Source organism: Pantherophis guttatus, chromosome 2 (assembly GCF_059756535.1).
Source record: "Pantherophis guttatus breed Tessera chromosome 2, ASM5975653v1, whole genome shotgun sequence".
Classification (NCBI taxonomy): Eukaryota; Metazoa; Chordata; class Lepidosauria; order Squamata; family Colubridae; genus Pantherophis; species Pantherophis guttatus.
In genome coordinates, this window is record NC_142064.1 from 206,822,031 (window position 1) to 206,838,466 (window position 16,436).

Below are 16,436 nucleotides of genomic sequence, written 5' to 3' on the forward strand. Positions count from 1 at the left end.
CTGATGAATTTGTATTAATTGTATTGTTTCCCTAAACTGATACAGTTCAAAAAGCATTTTCAAAAAGGTAACTGGCAAATTTTAGATGTACTAGATGCAACAAAGTTCTACTTTATCAGAAGATATAAATATCCATGATAATAGAAAACATCACTGAAAGAATCTATGGAAAATCGTCTATTAGTTCATGTCTTTTGAGACTTAAGAGGATTAGTTTGTTTAGTCATAATATAGTTTAGGCAACAACTATTTATTGGAGAGAGCAGATGCTTCACTTAATGGTCATCACGACATTATGTCGTATCTTGAGGACTACTGATAGCACCAAAATAGTTCACAATATGAAACATAATCAGTTTTGTACTTCAACTGATTATTTTTAATGGAGAAAATTGAAGCCTCAGACTAATCATTTTCCATTTATTGAAATACTAAGCTGCTTATGTTGAATTGGAGACATTACTATTGTTATTATAGTAATGGGTCAAAAAAAACACTCCGTGGGATACTTATATACAAATAATAAAACACATACAGGTAGTCTTTGACTTACAACTATTTGTTTAGTGATCATTCAAAGTTACAATAATGGCCATTTTTGGACAGGTTTCTATAAATAATTTCATAGCAAGTGGGTGACGTTAGTCTGCACCAACAGGACCAAAAATTCTAGAATGCCTGTTTATACTCAGAGATTTCAAGCTTGTTTTACACACTTCATTTCTTAGATCTTCATAATAAACAAACAAAAATCCTAATCAAGACATCTTACCTCCTTGCCTAAATGCAGAAACTTTTCCAACTCTCCCTTGTATAATGAAATTGATCACGATTCTATAGACTGAATTTGTATTTGTATGAAATGAATACAAAGTATTATGCCAAACTAATTTGTACCACAGCAATGGATTCACTACTACATTCTCCTCCCAAGTAAATATAAGACAATATTCACATGCTTTGTTTCAACATATAACATGATTTTATAATCCTTTGAATATGATATTCAGCAACAACTAAATGAATAGAAATATATGCATACCGCAGATAATTGATATAAAAGCATATAATGTGAAATTATTACTGAACTTGCATTAGTATTTTAACTATGATATAAAATTTAGTTTTGTTTCAAAATATTTCATCTTTGAATGCTCAGTGTGTATAAACTAAACTCTTTTCAGTTGTCAGTTTCCTACAACTCTGAATGCAGATTTTTGCTCTGATTAAAGAAACCACTTGAATATTTGTTGGAGTTTATTAAGAGTATAGCTCAATAACTTTAAAAATCCAAAGAATATTAGCATTGTAATAATGAGTATGAACCTTGTCCTAGGAGATCACTAAGTAAAGAGTAAGCAATACAGCCACATTTTCTTTTATCAGTGTCTACTAGTCAAGAATAATATAGCTTATTTTCCTAGCATCTATTCCTTCTAAATGTTTGATTACTCACACAAATATATTGTCCTTTGGCATAATATGAGTTAAGCCTTCATCCATTTGGAAAATCTTCTGGAATCTGTGATTATAGACTTCAGTCACCACCATCTAAAATAGCATACAGTTAAAGAACACTAATTAGAAAGCAGATTAAGTGTTCAATACTTGCCAGTATTAAGATACTTCTATGAAAGTGGTTCACAGAATGATAAATTAAACAGAATTCAGATATACAAAGATGTCATTCTCTTTGTTTTTGCCATAAAAATACATATCAAAATTGAAAAACACTGTAATTGTTTCAAAAGGTGTAAGGGTATGAAGAAAAACATATGCTAGAAGGCAGAGTAAAAATAATATCAATTATTGATATTATATCAAATAATATAATGACATATCATTATATCAAAAATTTTAGTTTGATAAATAGCACCTAAGTATCTGAAAAGGGAAGGAAAGCAGTTTCTGATTCTGCCCAAATATTGTAGTTTATAGATTCAAACACCTTTAAAAAAAAAAAAATCTATCAGTATAGCATGGTTTACAAAGCAGACTGAAATGGACCGGTAAAAGCAGATAGCAGTAAACTTAACAACAGTAGGGTTCCAACTTGGCTATATTCTACATTTCTGGATCTTCTCCCAGAAAAACTATAATGTTCAAGTTCTGCAAAATTATTTTTGCCCATCAGAAGCTACTGAGTACTATATTTCCTCCAATTACCAATTAAGAGAGAAATGGTAATTATAATTCTGGTCCAAACATGCTTCCTTAAAGAATAAAATGTTAAGGTTTCTTACTGGATTAACATTTAATAAAAAGCTTTTAATTTTTTGTTATTAATTTAACAATTCTTAATAGAAAGAAAAACAGATTAACAATTCTGAACAATTTGTTTCAATCAGTAAAACATATTACCTTGCCTGTTCTCAACAGAAAAACATACCTGCATATATTTTATATATATTTACACTGTAACATTAACCTTCAAAAATCCATCTTGCAAGTTCTTTAAACAAAAAATGGTAAACTTTTATGCTTTATCCTTACATTTTCTGCAGGGATTCCAGAAATTTTGGACAGTGCATCACACAGATCGGATATACCACCCATCATGGGCACTACTATTCGGAACTGGAAGTAAACAAAACATTAAATTTAGACTAAACAAAGTAAGGACACAAACCTTGGTAAAAGGATTTTCACTATAATCAGTTTCAATTCAATACTTCTCACTATTGATTTCACCTGATTTTTAAAATTGAAAATAGACTAAAAATCTGTCCTACAACATATCATTTTGTTGTAACCCCCTACTACAGAAAGAAAAGGCCTAAGAAATTCATACTTCAAAGTCTAATTAAGACTATCTTATGCTAATTGTTTTCTCTTGTTATTTAAGCATAAAATGGATCATAAGGGCTTTAATTATTTAATAGAATATAATTACAATGCACTATATGTGAGACTGTCTTGGAAGAACATCCATAAAATTCAAACAAATGCTTCATTTACTTTTTATGAAAGCCAAATGCTCAAATTGTTTCATTCCACTGTTACATCCATTTATCTCTGTTGATTTCTTATTTGAATCTGAATACTGTTATGCTAAATATTTTTTAGTTTTTGTATCCCATCCCAATTTGTAGATTCTGGGTACCAATATAATCAGGGCATAAATTACCATAACTACACCAATCACATTACTGATATCACTAGGAAAGAACTTGCCATGTGTCAGTAGTTCAGCTACTAGGTATACAAGACATGTCCTCTGTGCTAAAGGCTGAACAATGACATTTTTAGAAGACCAAATTGATTTGTCCACGGTGTTTGATTGATGATGCTCAGTGCCATCTTTGAGTTGACAGCAGAGCTCCTCAGACTCATGGTCCTAAGGGTTTTCAACCTGTTTTCCCCAGGGGCAAACTCAAGAGGAAGTCTGGGGAATTCATATTTGCCATGAACCTGCTTTAGCTTATTGCAGGTCTGATTAATAAATGGTGTCTGTCACATGCTAGATCTGTTTTTTTTGTCTCATTGGCAACATGATCTGGTGTTGGGGAAATATTATAATTCCCTTGCCATGGAGAGAGAATTCCGTTAACCCTGGAATTTACCATAGCAACCCTGAGTAGGGAAGTTGAACCTATTCAATAGGCCTGTCCCAGGTACCTAAAAAATTGTTTTCAGTATTAGCTGGGGGTTGGTTCCTGAGGCTTTGATAGATGATTCAGCTGAAGCCTTGGTTGCTGCTTGGAATGAGGTAGCAGCAGCAGCCTTGATCAGAGGGTGCCTTGGATCTCTCCATGCACAAATCCCACTATATCCTTACGGAGGATTTATGAAGGCTAAACCAGCAAGAGACACTTGCAATGCCATTGCAGGACAACTGGAAGCGAATCCAATCATCAGAGGTTAGAGACTATATTAATGGCTCTTATAAAATATGTGGTAACATAAGCACTAAAATGTACTTATTTCTTTGCCTGGCAATCCTGTTCAGGGTACCTAGTCCCTATTTGGTTAAAAAGGACTGAGATATTACCTGCAGTTGTGAGGATTATTCTTGATACCTAGTGGATAAAATTGTTCAGATTTGTTCTATTTCACAAATAATTTTTTAAAAGGGACAGATTTAACTTTCATTATTTTACTTCAAAAGAGATAGCAAAGCAATATCCCCCAAGTGATTTTTTTCAATTTTTTTTTCAATTTTAAAAAAGAAAAATAGCGAGTTTTATAGATGAGGCTGAGCCCGAGGAAGCATTGAACGTGTCACCAGTCTCGAGTACCTTTGCACCCACAAGAGTTCCATTGACTCTTATCTACCACCAATTTACTTTGACCGTTAGTAGTTCAGATTCTTGTATATTGTATATTTGTATAAGCTTATTGCATAAGCTTACAATAACCTTACAACTTTTAATTCATTTGAACTGCCTGGATGTCTGATTTTCCTGTGCTTGACAAGTTCCCTTGATTGGTTTTAGAACTATTTTAGTGCTCTAAGAAGTCTTCTGAGGCAGATTATAGTACCACTGACATTTCTACTTACTTGCATAGGTTTGCACTGTGGATCTGCAAACACCAAGAACACCTCCATGGATCTATCTTTCTTCAAGGGCAAAGGGAGTGTTAAATAGCAAAACGGATCAAAAGTTACTGAAATTTTAGAACATTTGGGGCAGACCAATGTGGATTTGAAGAGTCCGTGAAAAATATCTACAATTATAGAGTCATTACGCAATCGATGGTTCTCCCAGGCTTCTTTTGCAACCACCTATATAAGAAAAACAGATTGCATTGAAACAGCAAATACTGAACCTAGTCAATTCAATACATTCATTAAAACAGATTTCTTTTACAGGAACGTTAGTGAAATATATACGCCTCAAAGTAATATAACCTAAGATAGATGTTAGAACCACCAAAAAGCTGGTGGTCTAGGTTATCTGAAAAATTACATACTTCTATACCATTTTTGCCATTTGTGCTATCATAGACTATTGGTGAGAATTTATGAAATCATCGTTCATTAGGGCTTTAGAATTCTTTACAGGAAAAATTTAACTAACTTCTTTTTTCATTTCTTCCCTTAATAAGACAAAACATATTTTTGTTTCAGTAACCTTTTGGCCCCATCAGTTCTCTATTTTATTGTTACTCTGTATTTTACTTTTTTCATTTTTATTGTTGAAGATTTCATTACAATGGAAAAAATACAAATTAAACAAAACAATAAATAAATCAACATATGTATGCATTTAATTAATTTCTCAAATATAATCCTTAAGAAATTTTTAAAAATCAAGATATTAGAAAATACACTATGTTAGTTATAATTGTGGATTAGTATTGTACACAAAAGCTATGACAAGCCTTAAACACAATTTTAAATTAAGTATGTCATTATATCACAGTTCAGGTAATTCTGAGCAAAAATATTTTGTTCAAGTCAGGATCAAATAATAAATTACATACAACTAAACTCTCATTGTATTTATCATTTATACTCTGAAGTTAGCTTAAATGGTGTATTATATCACAACAATTTTTGAATCAAGGGTATCTAATATTTGCCAATTTAACGTGTAAAACATCTAGCACCCATTACTCCTCTGGAATTGAAATTTCCACCATTTCAGACTAGCTTTATTAGCAAAGTTGTGACCATTGCAGGGTTCCCCGTCATGTGACTGATTTCTGATGCTCCCTGAGATCAAGCAAAGTGAGTGAGGAAGCCGACAGGAAGTTAGAAGTTCTGCTCCCACTGCTTTTTTGCCTGCCTGTGGTCATTCTATTTATCTGTTTAGATATGTAAATATTGTCTTAGTAATAAAGTTTATTTCCCATTGCAATTTTTTTAAAAAAAATTATGACATGTACTTTCTTTAGATGATCACAGGACTGTTCAGCATTGGTATAAAATAGTATGGTCATTTAATTTTCATTCTAGTCATTCTGCACTATTTTCTCTTAAAGGATGACTCAACAGGTCACAAGGGTTGTCTAGTTTAATTTATCAAATTTGTAAACCCAGTGACCTCATAACAATTCAGTACAATATATTTTAATCAGGGCTTAAATTATCCCAATTTTCCTAACTTTGCACATTATAAAGAAATCCAGTTTTTAAAAAACCTGTGCTTAAAATTTCTTTTGTCAGAGAAGGAAAGAGGAGGGAGAGTATTTTTAAACTTGGGACAAAGCCTATTTCATGCACTTAATACTAATCAATATATATAGAAAACCTGTAATCAAATCAGTTCTAATCATTCAGGCTTAGTAAGTGGAGAACTGGATGGAATAAGGTATCAAAAAAGTGGTTATTGCTTGTATTATAAAGGAAACTCAGATGCTTTTTCTCCATAAGGTTGTTCTTCCTTTTCTCCTTCTTCTATAGCACAACTGAATTATAAATGAATTTTTTTTAGAATGTACCGAATCAGGTCTCCCATTAGCATCTTTCAACTCCAAATATGGTTTCTTCTTTACTCTGTTTAAATCCTCATGTAAGCCATCCAAAAGAAAGGCCAGAAGCTCCTGAGAATCTTGTTGTTGGTATCCTGAAAACTGAGGAGCAAAACGGCCAACCTGAGTCTAGAATTAAAAATGGAAAAAAGGAACACAATTAGGAATATTGTTTATAAACTCCATGAAGTGAAATAAAACAATAACAGTGTCCTCAGTTCTACAGAATTCAATGTAGCTATGCTCTAGTTTATAGTTACGTTAGAACCGTCAACAAATAACCAGTTTCTCATTATCCTGTAAAATAGCTTTAACAAATGAGTTTTTTGCCATAAACTGTTAGAGAAATTTTCCTTGGTTCTGTTAACAACATATAAATCAAAGCATGCTATCTTTTTTCAGGCTAAGTGCTGTCTTTGACTAGGACCTTACACTAAACTGGGAGAGGGGATGAGACAGAGAGGAAGAAGTCTATGTGTCTTATTAATACTACTAATATAGTTGCTTCAGTGGTGGGTTCCTCCCGGTTCGGTCCTGTTCGGCCGAGCCGGTAGCGGTGACGATATGATGTCACCAAACCGGTTCTCCCCCCCTCCGCCCTCCCACCCATGTTATTCTTATCTTTTATTTGGTCCCACCCCCAATCTATTGCTGCCTCCTGAGTCCCAGCTGATGACTAGAGGAAAAAAAACTGTTTAAACTCTTGCCGCGGGGCTTCAAAGGGCCGTCCTACAGCTGATCAGTGTTAAAAGCAAACAAATGAGTTGGGTCATAAGTGCGAGGACTGGTTGTAAGTGCAAGGACCTTCCAGAAATGACTCTGACCAGCTAGCCACGCCCACCTAGTCACATGACCTCCAAGCCACACCCACAAAATAAGCCACGCCCACAGAACCGGTAGTAAAAAAAATTAGAATCCACCCCCGAGTTGCTTCCCATAATTCTCTTCTTCTTGGGAATAATGAAGCAAAGCCAGTAGAAGCTCTACTGTTGCTCCCAAAGATGTTGTTCACTATTCAGGAAATAAGCAGGAAAGTTGCATCTTTTCCTCAACTCACACAGTAACATGCAGTCCCAAGAAAATAAACATTTGAGTTAAGGAAGTGTTAAGGACATGGCAACATATAAAATTTAGTTACATGTTGGTGCTTCCTTAATTCAAACTCATACAAAATTTTCATGGGACAGGATAGCTAATTTGTGAACTAGAAAAACAGTGGGGCTTTTTTAAATAACTTCCACTTACTGTATTGCAATAACCTGTATCCTCACTCACAATAAATCACTCCTTAGTTGCAGGTTTGAAAAATTTCATTCACCAGATGGTTGTTACATCCCATTCTTTCAGTACTAGCAGTTTCCATTTGGACATCACTAATCCTTTCAAAAACTAACAATATTGGCATTAACTTGGATAATTGAAAGTTATGCTGACAAACAGAAGTCCCTTTAGGGTTGGAAAATAAAAATATTTTCCAAATACTTACTCCTTTCGTCATCAGAATAGGATTGACTCCTATGTTCAGATATATATAAATGGCTTCAAGTTTTATATTCTAAATGAGGAAAACATCTTTTCTTGTCCCTCATATCCACAATTTGAGGTATTCTCATTTGAGCAGAGGTGCCACCTTTCGAGAAAAAAGCTACACTACCAATTTAACAGCACCAAACAAGAATTAATTTTCCCTCCACATGAATTACACATTCATTGCTTTTTATAGCTATTACCGGTCCATTTCCAAAAATTTGCACATTATGTCCCAAGTACATTTCAGCCTACTGCATAAACCTCAATTAAACACTTTCATCCAAAATAGGCCATTTCCTGTTAATTGCTACATAATACTGTAAGGGGTGGTGATTTATCATAAATCAGCCTCAAAACCATAATCTATTGTTTCAGTCTAGAATGACATTCAGTCTTCAATGATTTTGAAGTGAATGCAGATGTTAGACAGCATATTCAGCTGCAGGTCTATTAAGAAAACTCTAGAATTTCCAAAGTCTTTTCTGATTAGCCCTCCCTAGTATTATTTAAGTTATTCTGTAATCAGCTCAGAGAAAGATTATATCTATTAATCACATGTAGGATACAATACTTTCAAATGACTTTTGAAGTAAATATACTTCTCCAAACTTAAACTTGGGTATTAATATGATCTGTTCTTTATAAAAAGTCAGATTTATTTTCTGAGAATTTCTTCACAGATATGCTTATTGTCTTACCCAATGAAAACCCCCAATTTATAAATTAATTGCCCAGTCAGAGTCTAACTCTGAGGGGATCTGAGAAAATGTATTCATCAAATAAACTAAATTAATCCACAGGGGTATCTGCAGAGCTGCTCTGAAGAATATTATAATTATCTGATGGATAAAATCACTCAAATCTACTCGGAATTAGAATCCAAATGGGCAAGTCCATTGTGGTGCGTGGGGCAGCCTTGAGGGTTATCAGGGACAAGTTTGAGTCTGTGACTCCTGAGGATGTGGACTAGGTCTTTGTATTCTGAGTTTGTCCACTTAGTTATTTGAGCCAGCAACATCGTTGATTATGAAGGTTTCTGAGAGATGGCTTGTAGTTGGGTCTCTGCACTGGTACTGGCTTCTCTAAAGGAGGGGATATGCTTCCAGCCTTGAAGAGACACTGGTGTGCACCCTGCTGAAGAAACTATCATTTGATACCATAATTTTGGACAATTGCTTTCTCCAGCTTTCCCTTTTTAGAGAAGGTAGTTAAGGTGATAGGACAGCAGTTGAACAGAATCCAGAAGGAAGCTGATTGTCTGGATCTATTTTAGTTGGGTTTTAGACTAATATTGAGCACCAATGTTTCACAATGTATTTACTGATGAACTTTGGAAGAGGTAGCATGAGAGTGGTGCACCCATTGTGGTGCTCTTTGATTTCAGTGGCTTTTCATAACATGAATCCCATCAATCACAGTATGCAACTGGACTGGCTGAAGAAGTTGAGAGAAAGTGACACCATTTCATGGTTCTCCTGCCTCTGAGGCCAGTTCTAGTTGGTGTTGGTAGAAGAGGGACCATCAAGATCTAGATCTTGTTTTATGCTTTGCGAGGTGCCTCAGGGCTCTATCATGTCCCCCTTTTCAATATCTACATGAGACCATTGGGTAAAGTCATCTGCTGGCACAGGGTCAGATACTATCAATATAGAGAGAATGGTTTTCCAGGGAAGTGACACTTTCCAGAGACACTTTCGTACATTCAACATAGCAGTTAATTTCGTAACCAAAGTTTGTTTTTTTCTTTGTAGCCTACCCCTGACACATAGTCTATCTGGGTGCAGTAGCAATAACTTATATGAGTGCACAGAAATTTCTTCTGTATCAGTCTGTCACCATAAACTCAAACATATACACATTTGATCTAAAGAGACCCCAATTTGCCTTTTGAAGTTTTAGACCCAGGAATTTGGTCTGTTCCACTAGTAATGGTCATATATCCATATGTTGTAATGGTATGTGGGAATAACCTTGGGAGTCGGGAGAGAGGCTGTTCAGATAAGAGACAGCATAACTCACAGTTGCATAGTTCTCAGTCTGTAAAGATGATAGCAGAAGAATTGTGCTTTCAGATTTGCTAGATGCTGTTAATTTTCTGAACACTCATATAAGATATTGCTTTACAGTAAAACAGAATTAGTTTCCCTGGTCATGTTCCCTTTCTGGTCTATCTGGTATGGCTGGCATCAATCACCCTTATAGCCTGAACACTTAGGAAGGGTTCCTTCTAAGCCTTCTTCTCTGACCACTATGCAGCTGTGGCCTATGCTCTCTCTTATCTGACCATTTCCTAGCAATATCTCTTCTACCCGCCTTCAAAAGTTATTCCAATATACTATTAGATAGATGCAAAGAAATAACTATCCTAATGCCATGAGGGAAAGTTCCTAGCCAAATAAAACATAAAAGTGAAAAATTGTAGCAAGACTCATTGCAATTTCCTTATTGAATTTTTTTTAAACGGGAATTGGACCGATTGGGAAAATATGTCTCAATTATATTTTAGTAAATATAAATATATTAGTAAATATAGTAAATATACCCTCGCTGGGATGCGGAACCGACCACCTGGTTCCGCCCCAGGTGCCTGATGGACCCAGAGAGATTCCAGGTGGAACTGGGGACGATACCTCTCTCTCTCTCCCACGCCCCGGCTGCGACCCTGGTGGATGCCTGGGATAAGGCAGCTGCTGGGGCTCTCGACCGGGTCGTGCCTTTGCGGCCTCTGACTCGGCACAGATCCTGGTTGGCTCCATGGTTTACGGGGGAGCTCTGGGAGATGAAGCGCCGTAGGAGAGGCTTAGAGAGCTGTTGGAGAGCCAGCCGTTCCGAATCTGACCATGTACAGTTAAGGTCGTTTACACGATCTTACCTAGTGGAAATGGCGGCGGCAAAGCGTTGTTACTTCTCCGCCCTCATTGCATCCGCAGATAATCGCCCGGCTGCCCTTTTCAGGGTGTCCCTTCTCCCTCTTGAATCAGAGGGAGGGGGAAGACCCTCTGCAGGGATGAGCTGAAGAGCTTAGTCAGCATCTGCTGGACAAGGTCGCTCAGATTCGGGACGGCTTGGACTCCGACTGGATAGGGTCAGACGGTGGGGAGGCGGCGGGTCTTGTCATCTGGGAGGAGTTCGATCCTGTCACCTCGGAGGAAGTGGACAGGATCATGGGGAAACTGAGTGCGACTATGGGTATATTAGACCCGTGCCCCTCCTGGCTGGTTTATTCGGCTCGGGAGGTGTCACATGACTGGATCCAGGCAATGATAACTGTTTCATTGGTTGAGAGAAGCTTTCCTGCCGCCTTGAAGGAGGTGGTGGTTAGGCCCCTCCTCAAGAAACCTGCCTTGGATCCAGCTGTCTTGAATAACTTCCATCCGGTCTCCAACCTTCGCTTTCTTGTGAAGGTTGTTGAGAGCGTGGTGGCGCATCAGTTCCCGGTGGCCCTGGATGAAGTGGAATACCTCGATCTGTATCAATCGGGTTTCAGGCCCGGCTACAGCACGGAGACAGCATTGGTCGCGCTGATGGATGATCTCTGGAGGACTCGGGACGAGAGGTTACTCCTCTGTTCTGGTCCTATTAGATCTTTCGGCGGCTTTCAATACCATCAACCATGGTATCTTGCTGCGATGTCTCGAGGGATTAGGGGTGGGAGGCACTGTTTTGAGGTGGTTCTCCTCTTACTCTCGGGTCGTACGCAAGCGGTGTTGGCGGGGGAGCAGAGGTCGGCCATGAGGCCCCTCACTTGTGGGGTGCCCCAGAGGTCGGTCCTCTCGCCTCTTCTGTTCAACATTTATATGAAGCAGCTAGGTGAGATCATCCATGGTTTCGGGGTGAGGTATCATCAATACGCTGATGATACCCAGCTTTTTATATCCACCCCGAACCAGCCCAGTGATGCTCTTGACATGATGTCCTGGTGCCTGGAGGTGCTACGGGTCTGGATGGGGAGGAACAGGCTTCGGCTCAACCCTGCCAAGACCGAGTGGCTGTGGGTACCGGCATCCCGGTCCAATCTAGGGGTTCCATCTTTGTCTATAGGGGGTGAGGTGTTACCCCCGGTAGACAGGGCACGCAACTTGGGTGTCCTCCTGGATTCACGGTTGAATTTAGAAGATCATATAACGGCCGTGACCAGGGGGGCACTTGCCCAGATTCGCCTGGTGCGCTAGTTGTGCCCTTATTTGGACCGGGATGCCCTAAGCACAGTTACTCACGCGCTAGTCACCTCCCGTATTGACTACTGCAACACTCTCTACCTAGGGTTGCCCTTGAGAACCATCCGGAGACTTCAGCTGGTACAGAATGCAGCCGCGCAGGTCCTGATGGGTGGTTCCCGATACGCCCATGTTACACCTCTCCTGCACAACTTGCATTGGTTGCCGGTTGCCCTCCGGGTGAGATTCAAGGTGCTGGTGATGACCTATAAAGCCCTTCATGGCTTAGGCCCAGGATATTTGTCGGACCATCTGCAACCAGCAACAGCTCCCCATCGCCCGGTGCATTCTCACAGGGAGGGCCTACTCAGGATGCCGTCGGCTAGACAGTGTCGACTGGCAACCCCTAGAGGTAGAGCTTTCTCTGTGGGTGCTCCCATCCTCTGGAACCAACTTCCTCTGGGGCTCCGGCTGACCCCTGACCTCCGCACCTTCCGCCGCGACTTAAAGACATGGTTGTTCAACCTGGACTGGGGGGTTAACATGTATTTAAACACGTTTTATTGGATATTTTATTGTTGTGAGCTGCCCTGAGTCCTACGGAGATAGGGCGGCATATAAATTAAAATAAAATAAATAAATAAATAAATAAATTGCTCCTGTCACTTTTTCTCCCAAGGAGCCTGCTCCAGAGTAAGATCTCATCAGTATCCCTTTCTATGCCCACTTCTACTCATGCAGACCTACAGCACACTTCCCCCACATGCCTACACTCACACAGTAGTGCAGCATTCCCTCTGCAGTCCACAGGACTAATCTGTCTGCCAGCCTGCTTGAGTCTCTTCCAGGACCTGCCACTTTCTGTCAGCTTTCTCTTTGCTTGTTAGAAGTTGGCAGGAAGTCACAAGTCATGATCACATGAGGATCTTGTTTAATGACCTGTGATTCTGGCCTAACAGTGGTAGCAGGACTTCCAGGAGTGTCATTGGTAAGCAGTGTGATCATATGACATCATGATTTACAACTGCATTGCTTAGTGATGGAAATTCTGGTCCGGATTACCATTGTTAAGTGAGAATTAGCTGTAAAGGCACCACAGTGGAAACATGCATGAAAGAGGGTAACTTGAGACCAGAAAATAGGCATTTGGGTTTGCATATGGGCCCAGCACATAGGTGTTTAGATAGGGAAGGGACTGGTCAAGTGCATCCTCAGTAGTTGCCAGTGGAAGATAAAGGGAAACAAAATGTTTGAAAATGAGGACTGGGCTGGTGCACCAATTAGATATGAGCTGGTGAGCAGAGAGGTAGGTGGCAGGTTGGGTAGGGTAGCATTGGCACCTATCAGAAAAGAAGATGCTAGAATATTAGGAACAAGAGCTGATCACTGGATGGATATGTAATTCAACAGATGATGTGATGGGAAGATATGGTGGGAGATTTTGGCATATAGTCTATGAAAAGGAGGATAAAAGGTAACAAAAGCAAGAAGTTTAACCTTGCCCAATTCATTTGTAAGAAACTTCTAAGTTTTACTTGGATAAAACCAACAACAACCAAAATGTTCTGGATTTTAGTTTAACCAATACAGAATGACTCAGCTAAACCTATGTGACCTAATGCCTTTGCTTCATGAAAACAAATTTTCCAATCTGCATAATTTACACTATTGCATGTGGGATTTTCTTGCAATTATCTTAAATTCAATCTAGACTTCCTACTGAAAAAATTTAGTTTTATACGACCTACTATATAGACAATAAAGCTTTATAGAGTATACATTACATTAGAAAAGACACAACACTTAACTGTGATGAATATTACACTTACTTTGAACATACGAGGGGCTACATGAGAATTCCGGCCAGACCACATTTGTTTGATGAGTTCTGCATATGCTTCTGCAATTTCTCCCCTCATTCCCAGAGGATTATCTTGGTTTATTTCAGCTTCATATTTATCTTCCAAGAAATAGTCAGTCAAGGGTGGTGTGTTACTCAAACACTAAAAAAACATCCAGAGAAAAGAATTATGTGAGAAAATGAGGCCCATAACCACCATAACCCACCCCAAATAATTAAAATTTTGCTAAAATTGGAGAATGCTGTTTAGAAAATTATGTAAGTAGTAGTTAGGAATTGTATGGATATTGCTGGAGACCCTAAAGCAAACAATTCATTTAGCTGGACTGTTTTATTTTTATATTTAAGACTTTTCTACCCACTTGCTTGTGTTTGTTATCTTTTAAGGCAGTTTTAAAAATGTACATTTTAAAGGATGAAATTTCTTAATAAATAATGTAGAAAAATGCACACAAATTAGATCTCAACCAAAGGCCAACTAACCATTTAAAATACTGCAACACTATTGTTTCAAATTATTTTGGAACTACTTCAAGTTATAGAGAAACTGAAATACAGGTAGTCCTCGACTTACGACAATTGAGCCCAAAAGTTTTGTTGCTAAATGGGACAATTGTTAAGTGAATTTTGCCCCATTTTACAACCTTTCTTGCCAGAGTTGTGAAGTGAATCACTGCAGTTGTTAAATTAGTAACACAGTTGTTAAATGAATCTGGCTTGCTCATTGACTTTGCTTGTCAGAAGGTCGCAAAAAGGGATCATGACCCCACAACACTGCAACAGTCATAAATGTGAGTCAGTGAGTCAAAGTGTGTATTTTGATCATGTAACCATGGGGATGTGGCAATGGTTGCAAGTGTGAAAAACTAAGTCATTTCTTTCAGTGCTATTGTAACTTAGAAGGGTCACTAAATGAACTGTTGTAAGTCGAGGACTACCTGTAAAAATAGTTTCAAAGTTGTTTTTTTAAAATTAAAAGTATGAAGATTAACTACTCACAAATCTGAGAGCAAAGTTTTGAAGCTCTATATTAGAATCACAAGCTATATACAGAGTTCTAGGTTCAATACAAGAAATCACCAAGTCAGATTGGGGAAAATGTATCTTGAAAACAAGGAACTGTTGTGTATCAAGCAGTATAGACAATGCTCAGTTGCGTGGATGAACAAACTGACTTACATTTATGAATGTTGCAGTGTCCCAGGGTCATATGATCCCTTTTGTGACCTTCTGACAAGCAAAGTCAATGGGAAAGTCACTTTCCATGTTCCTATACCACCCAATAAATGATTTTGTCGAATTTCAAACTGTTGAAGAGCCTAACAGTACTTATTTATTGCAAAACTGGGACCGGCAACAGTTTCACTGAGGACTGCATTTCATTAGTAGCAAGCTGGATTGATGGAACCAGAGTGGTGACATTCTTTCTATGAAGTCTCTGTGAAACTAGGCTGAGGGTTGTAAAAGGCCTTAGGAAAGCAGGTTACCAACTCATATTTTAATTTAAATGTTCATATAAAGCCTGAACAGAAAGTCTATTCTTATATGTTCTTAACCACCACTTTACCTGTAGAGCCGAGTTCATGAAACATGTATTTCCTAGATTACTGAGCCCACAGAGTCCAGGCTGTGACTGAAGACTTTCCCTGCTGTTATAACTGTAAGAAAAGCTTGAGCCACTGAAAAAAGAAAAGGCACATCAGAGTGTGCTAATGCACCATAGGACTTTGCAAAAAAATTAAGGACATAGCTGGGATTCTAATTATTATTTAGTATATAAATGTATACAATATCAAAGTAATTCCTTAGATGTAGCTCTCACAAATGACTATTGGGGTGCCCAGCTTTTAACAAAAGCATTTCATTCTGCGACACTTATTACATTAATGAACCTACACCAATTAATAGATTTTATTAAAATATTTCCATAATTTTTAAACAAATATCAAAATACCATTTAAGCCCCATCATTATACTATTTCCACCTTCTAATGTGAACTAATGTAACTAGTGTGAACACCCAAGAAGGCAGTGTCCTATGAGAGGAGCCCATCTGAAGCAGTCCTCCAAATTCAACAAAGGCAAATCTAAAGCAAGGCCTCCTCAAAAGACCTAAGGTGCCATTATAGAGGCAACCTTTCAAGTACACAAAGCTCAGATCTAAGCCACTTAGGACTTAAAAATAAAGTTCAGCATATTGAAGAGATTCAAAAACAAAATGGAAGCTAACACAGTGACTATATTTATACAGGTTACAGAAAACTGAAAAATATTTTTAATAGTTACAAATCCATTGCATCAATTTAGTTTAGATTTTAACTGTTGAAAATGGAGCTGATCTTTTTAAATCTTAACAAATGTAGTACCTTTCTTATACTTAATATTAAAGTTAATATTAAAAACAGAATAATACGCATTAGAAAAAAAATGATTTTGTCTTCTACTGAAAAAAAAGATATAGAAGGCTCCAA

At 37.8% G+C, this 16,436-nt stretch overlaps 1 protein-coding gene across 1 annotated transcript in view; it reads right to left on the minus strand.

Annotated features, from left to right (window-relative positions):
* USP4 (ubiquitin specific peptidase 4) overlaps positions 1–16,436 on the minus strand; it is a 50,853-nt gene that overhangs the window by 23,723 nt on the left and 10,694 nt on the right. The window contains exons 8-13 of the mRNA XM_034441040.3: positions 15,533–15,644; positions 13,934–14,107; positions 6,388–6,546; positions 4,502–4,726; positions 2,494–2,577; positions 1,457–1,551 (exon numbers count right to left, since the gene is read on the minus strand). Of these exons, the coding sequence (XP_034296931.1) occupies positions 1,457–1,551; positions 2,494–2,577; positions 4,502–4,726; positions 6,388–6,546; positions 13,934–14,107; positions 15,533–15,644 (849 nt within the window). The remainder of the gene's footprint in view (positions 1–1,456; positions 1,552–2,493; positions 2,578–4,501; positions 4,727–6,387; positions 6,547–13,933; positions 14,108–15,532; positions 15,645–16,436) is intronic.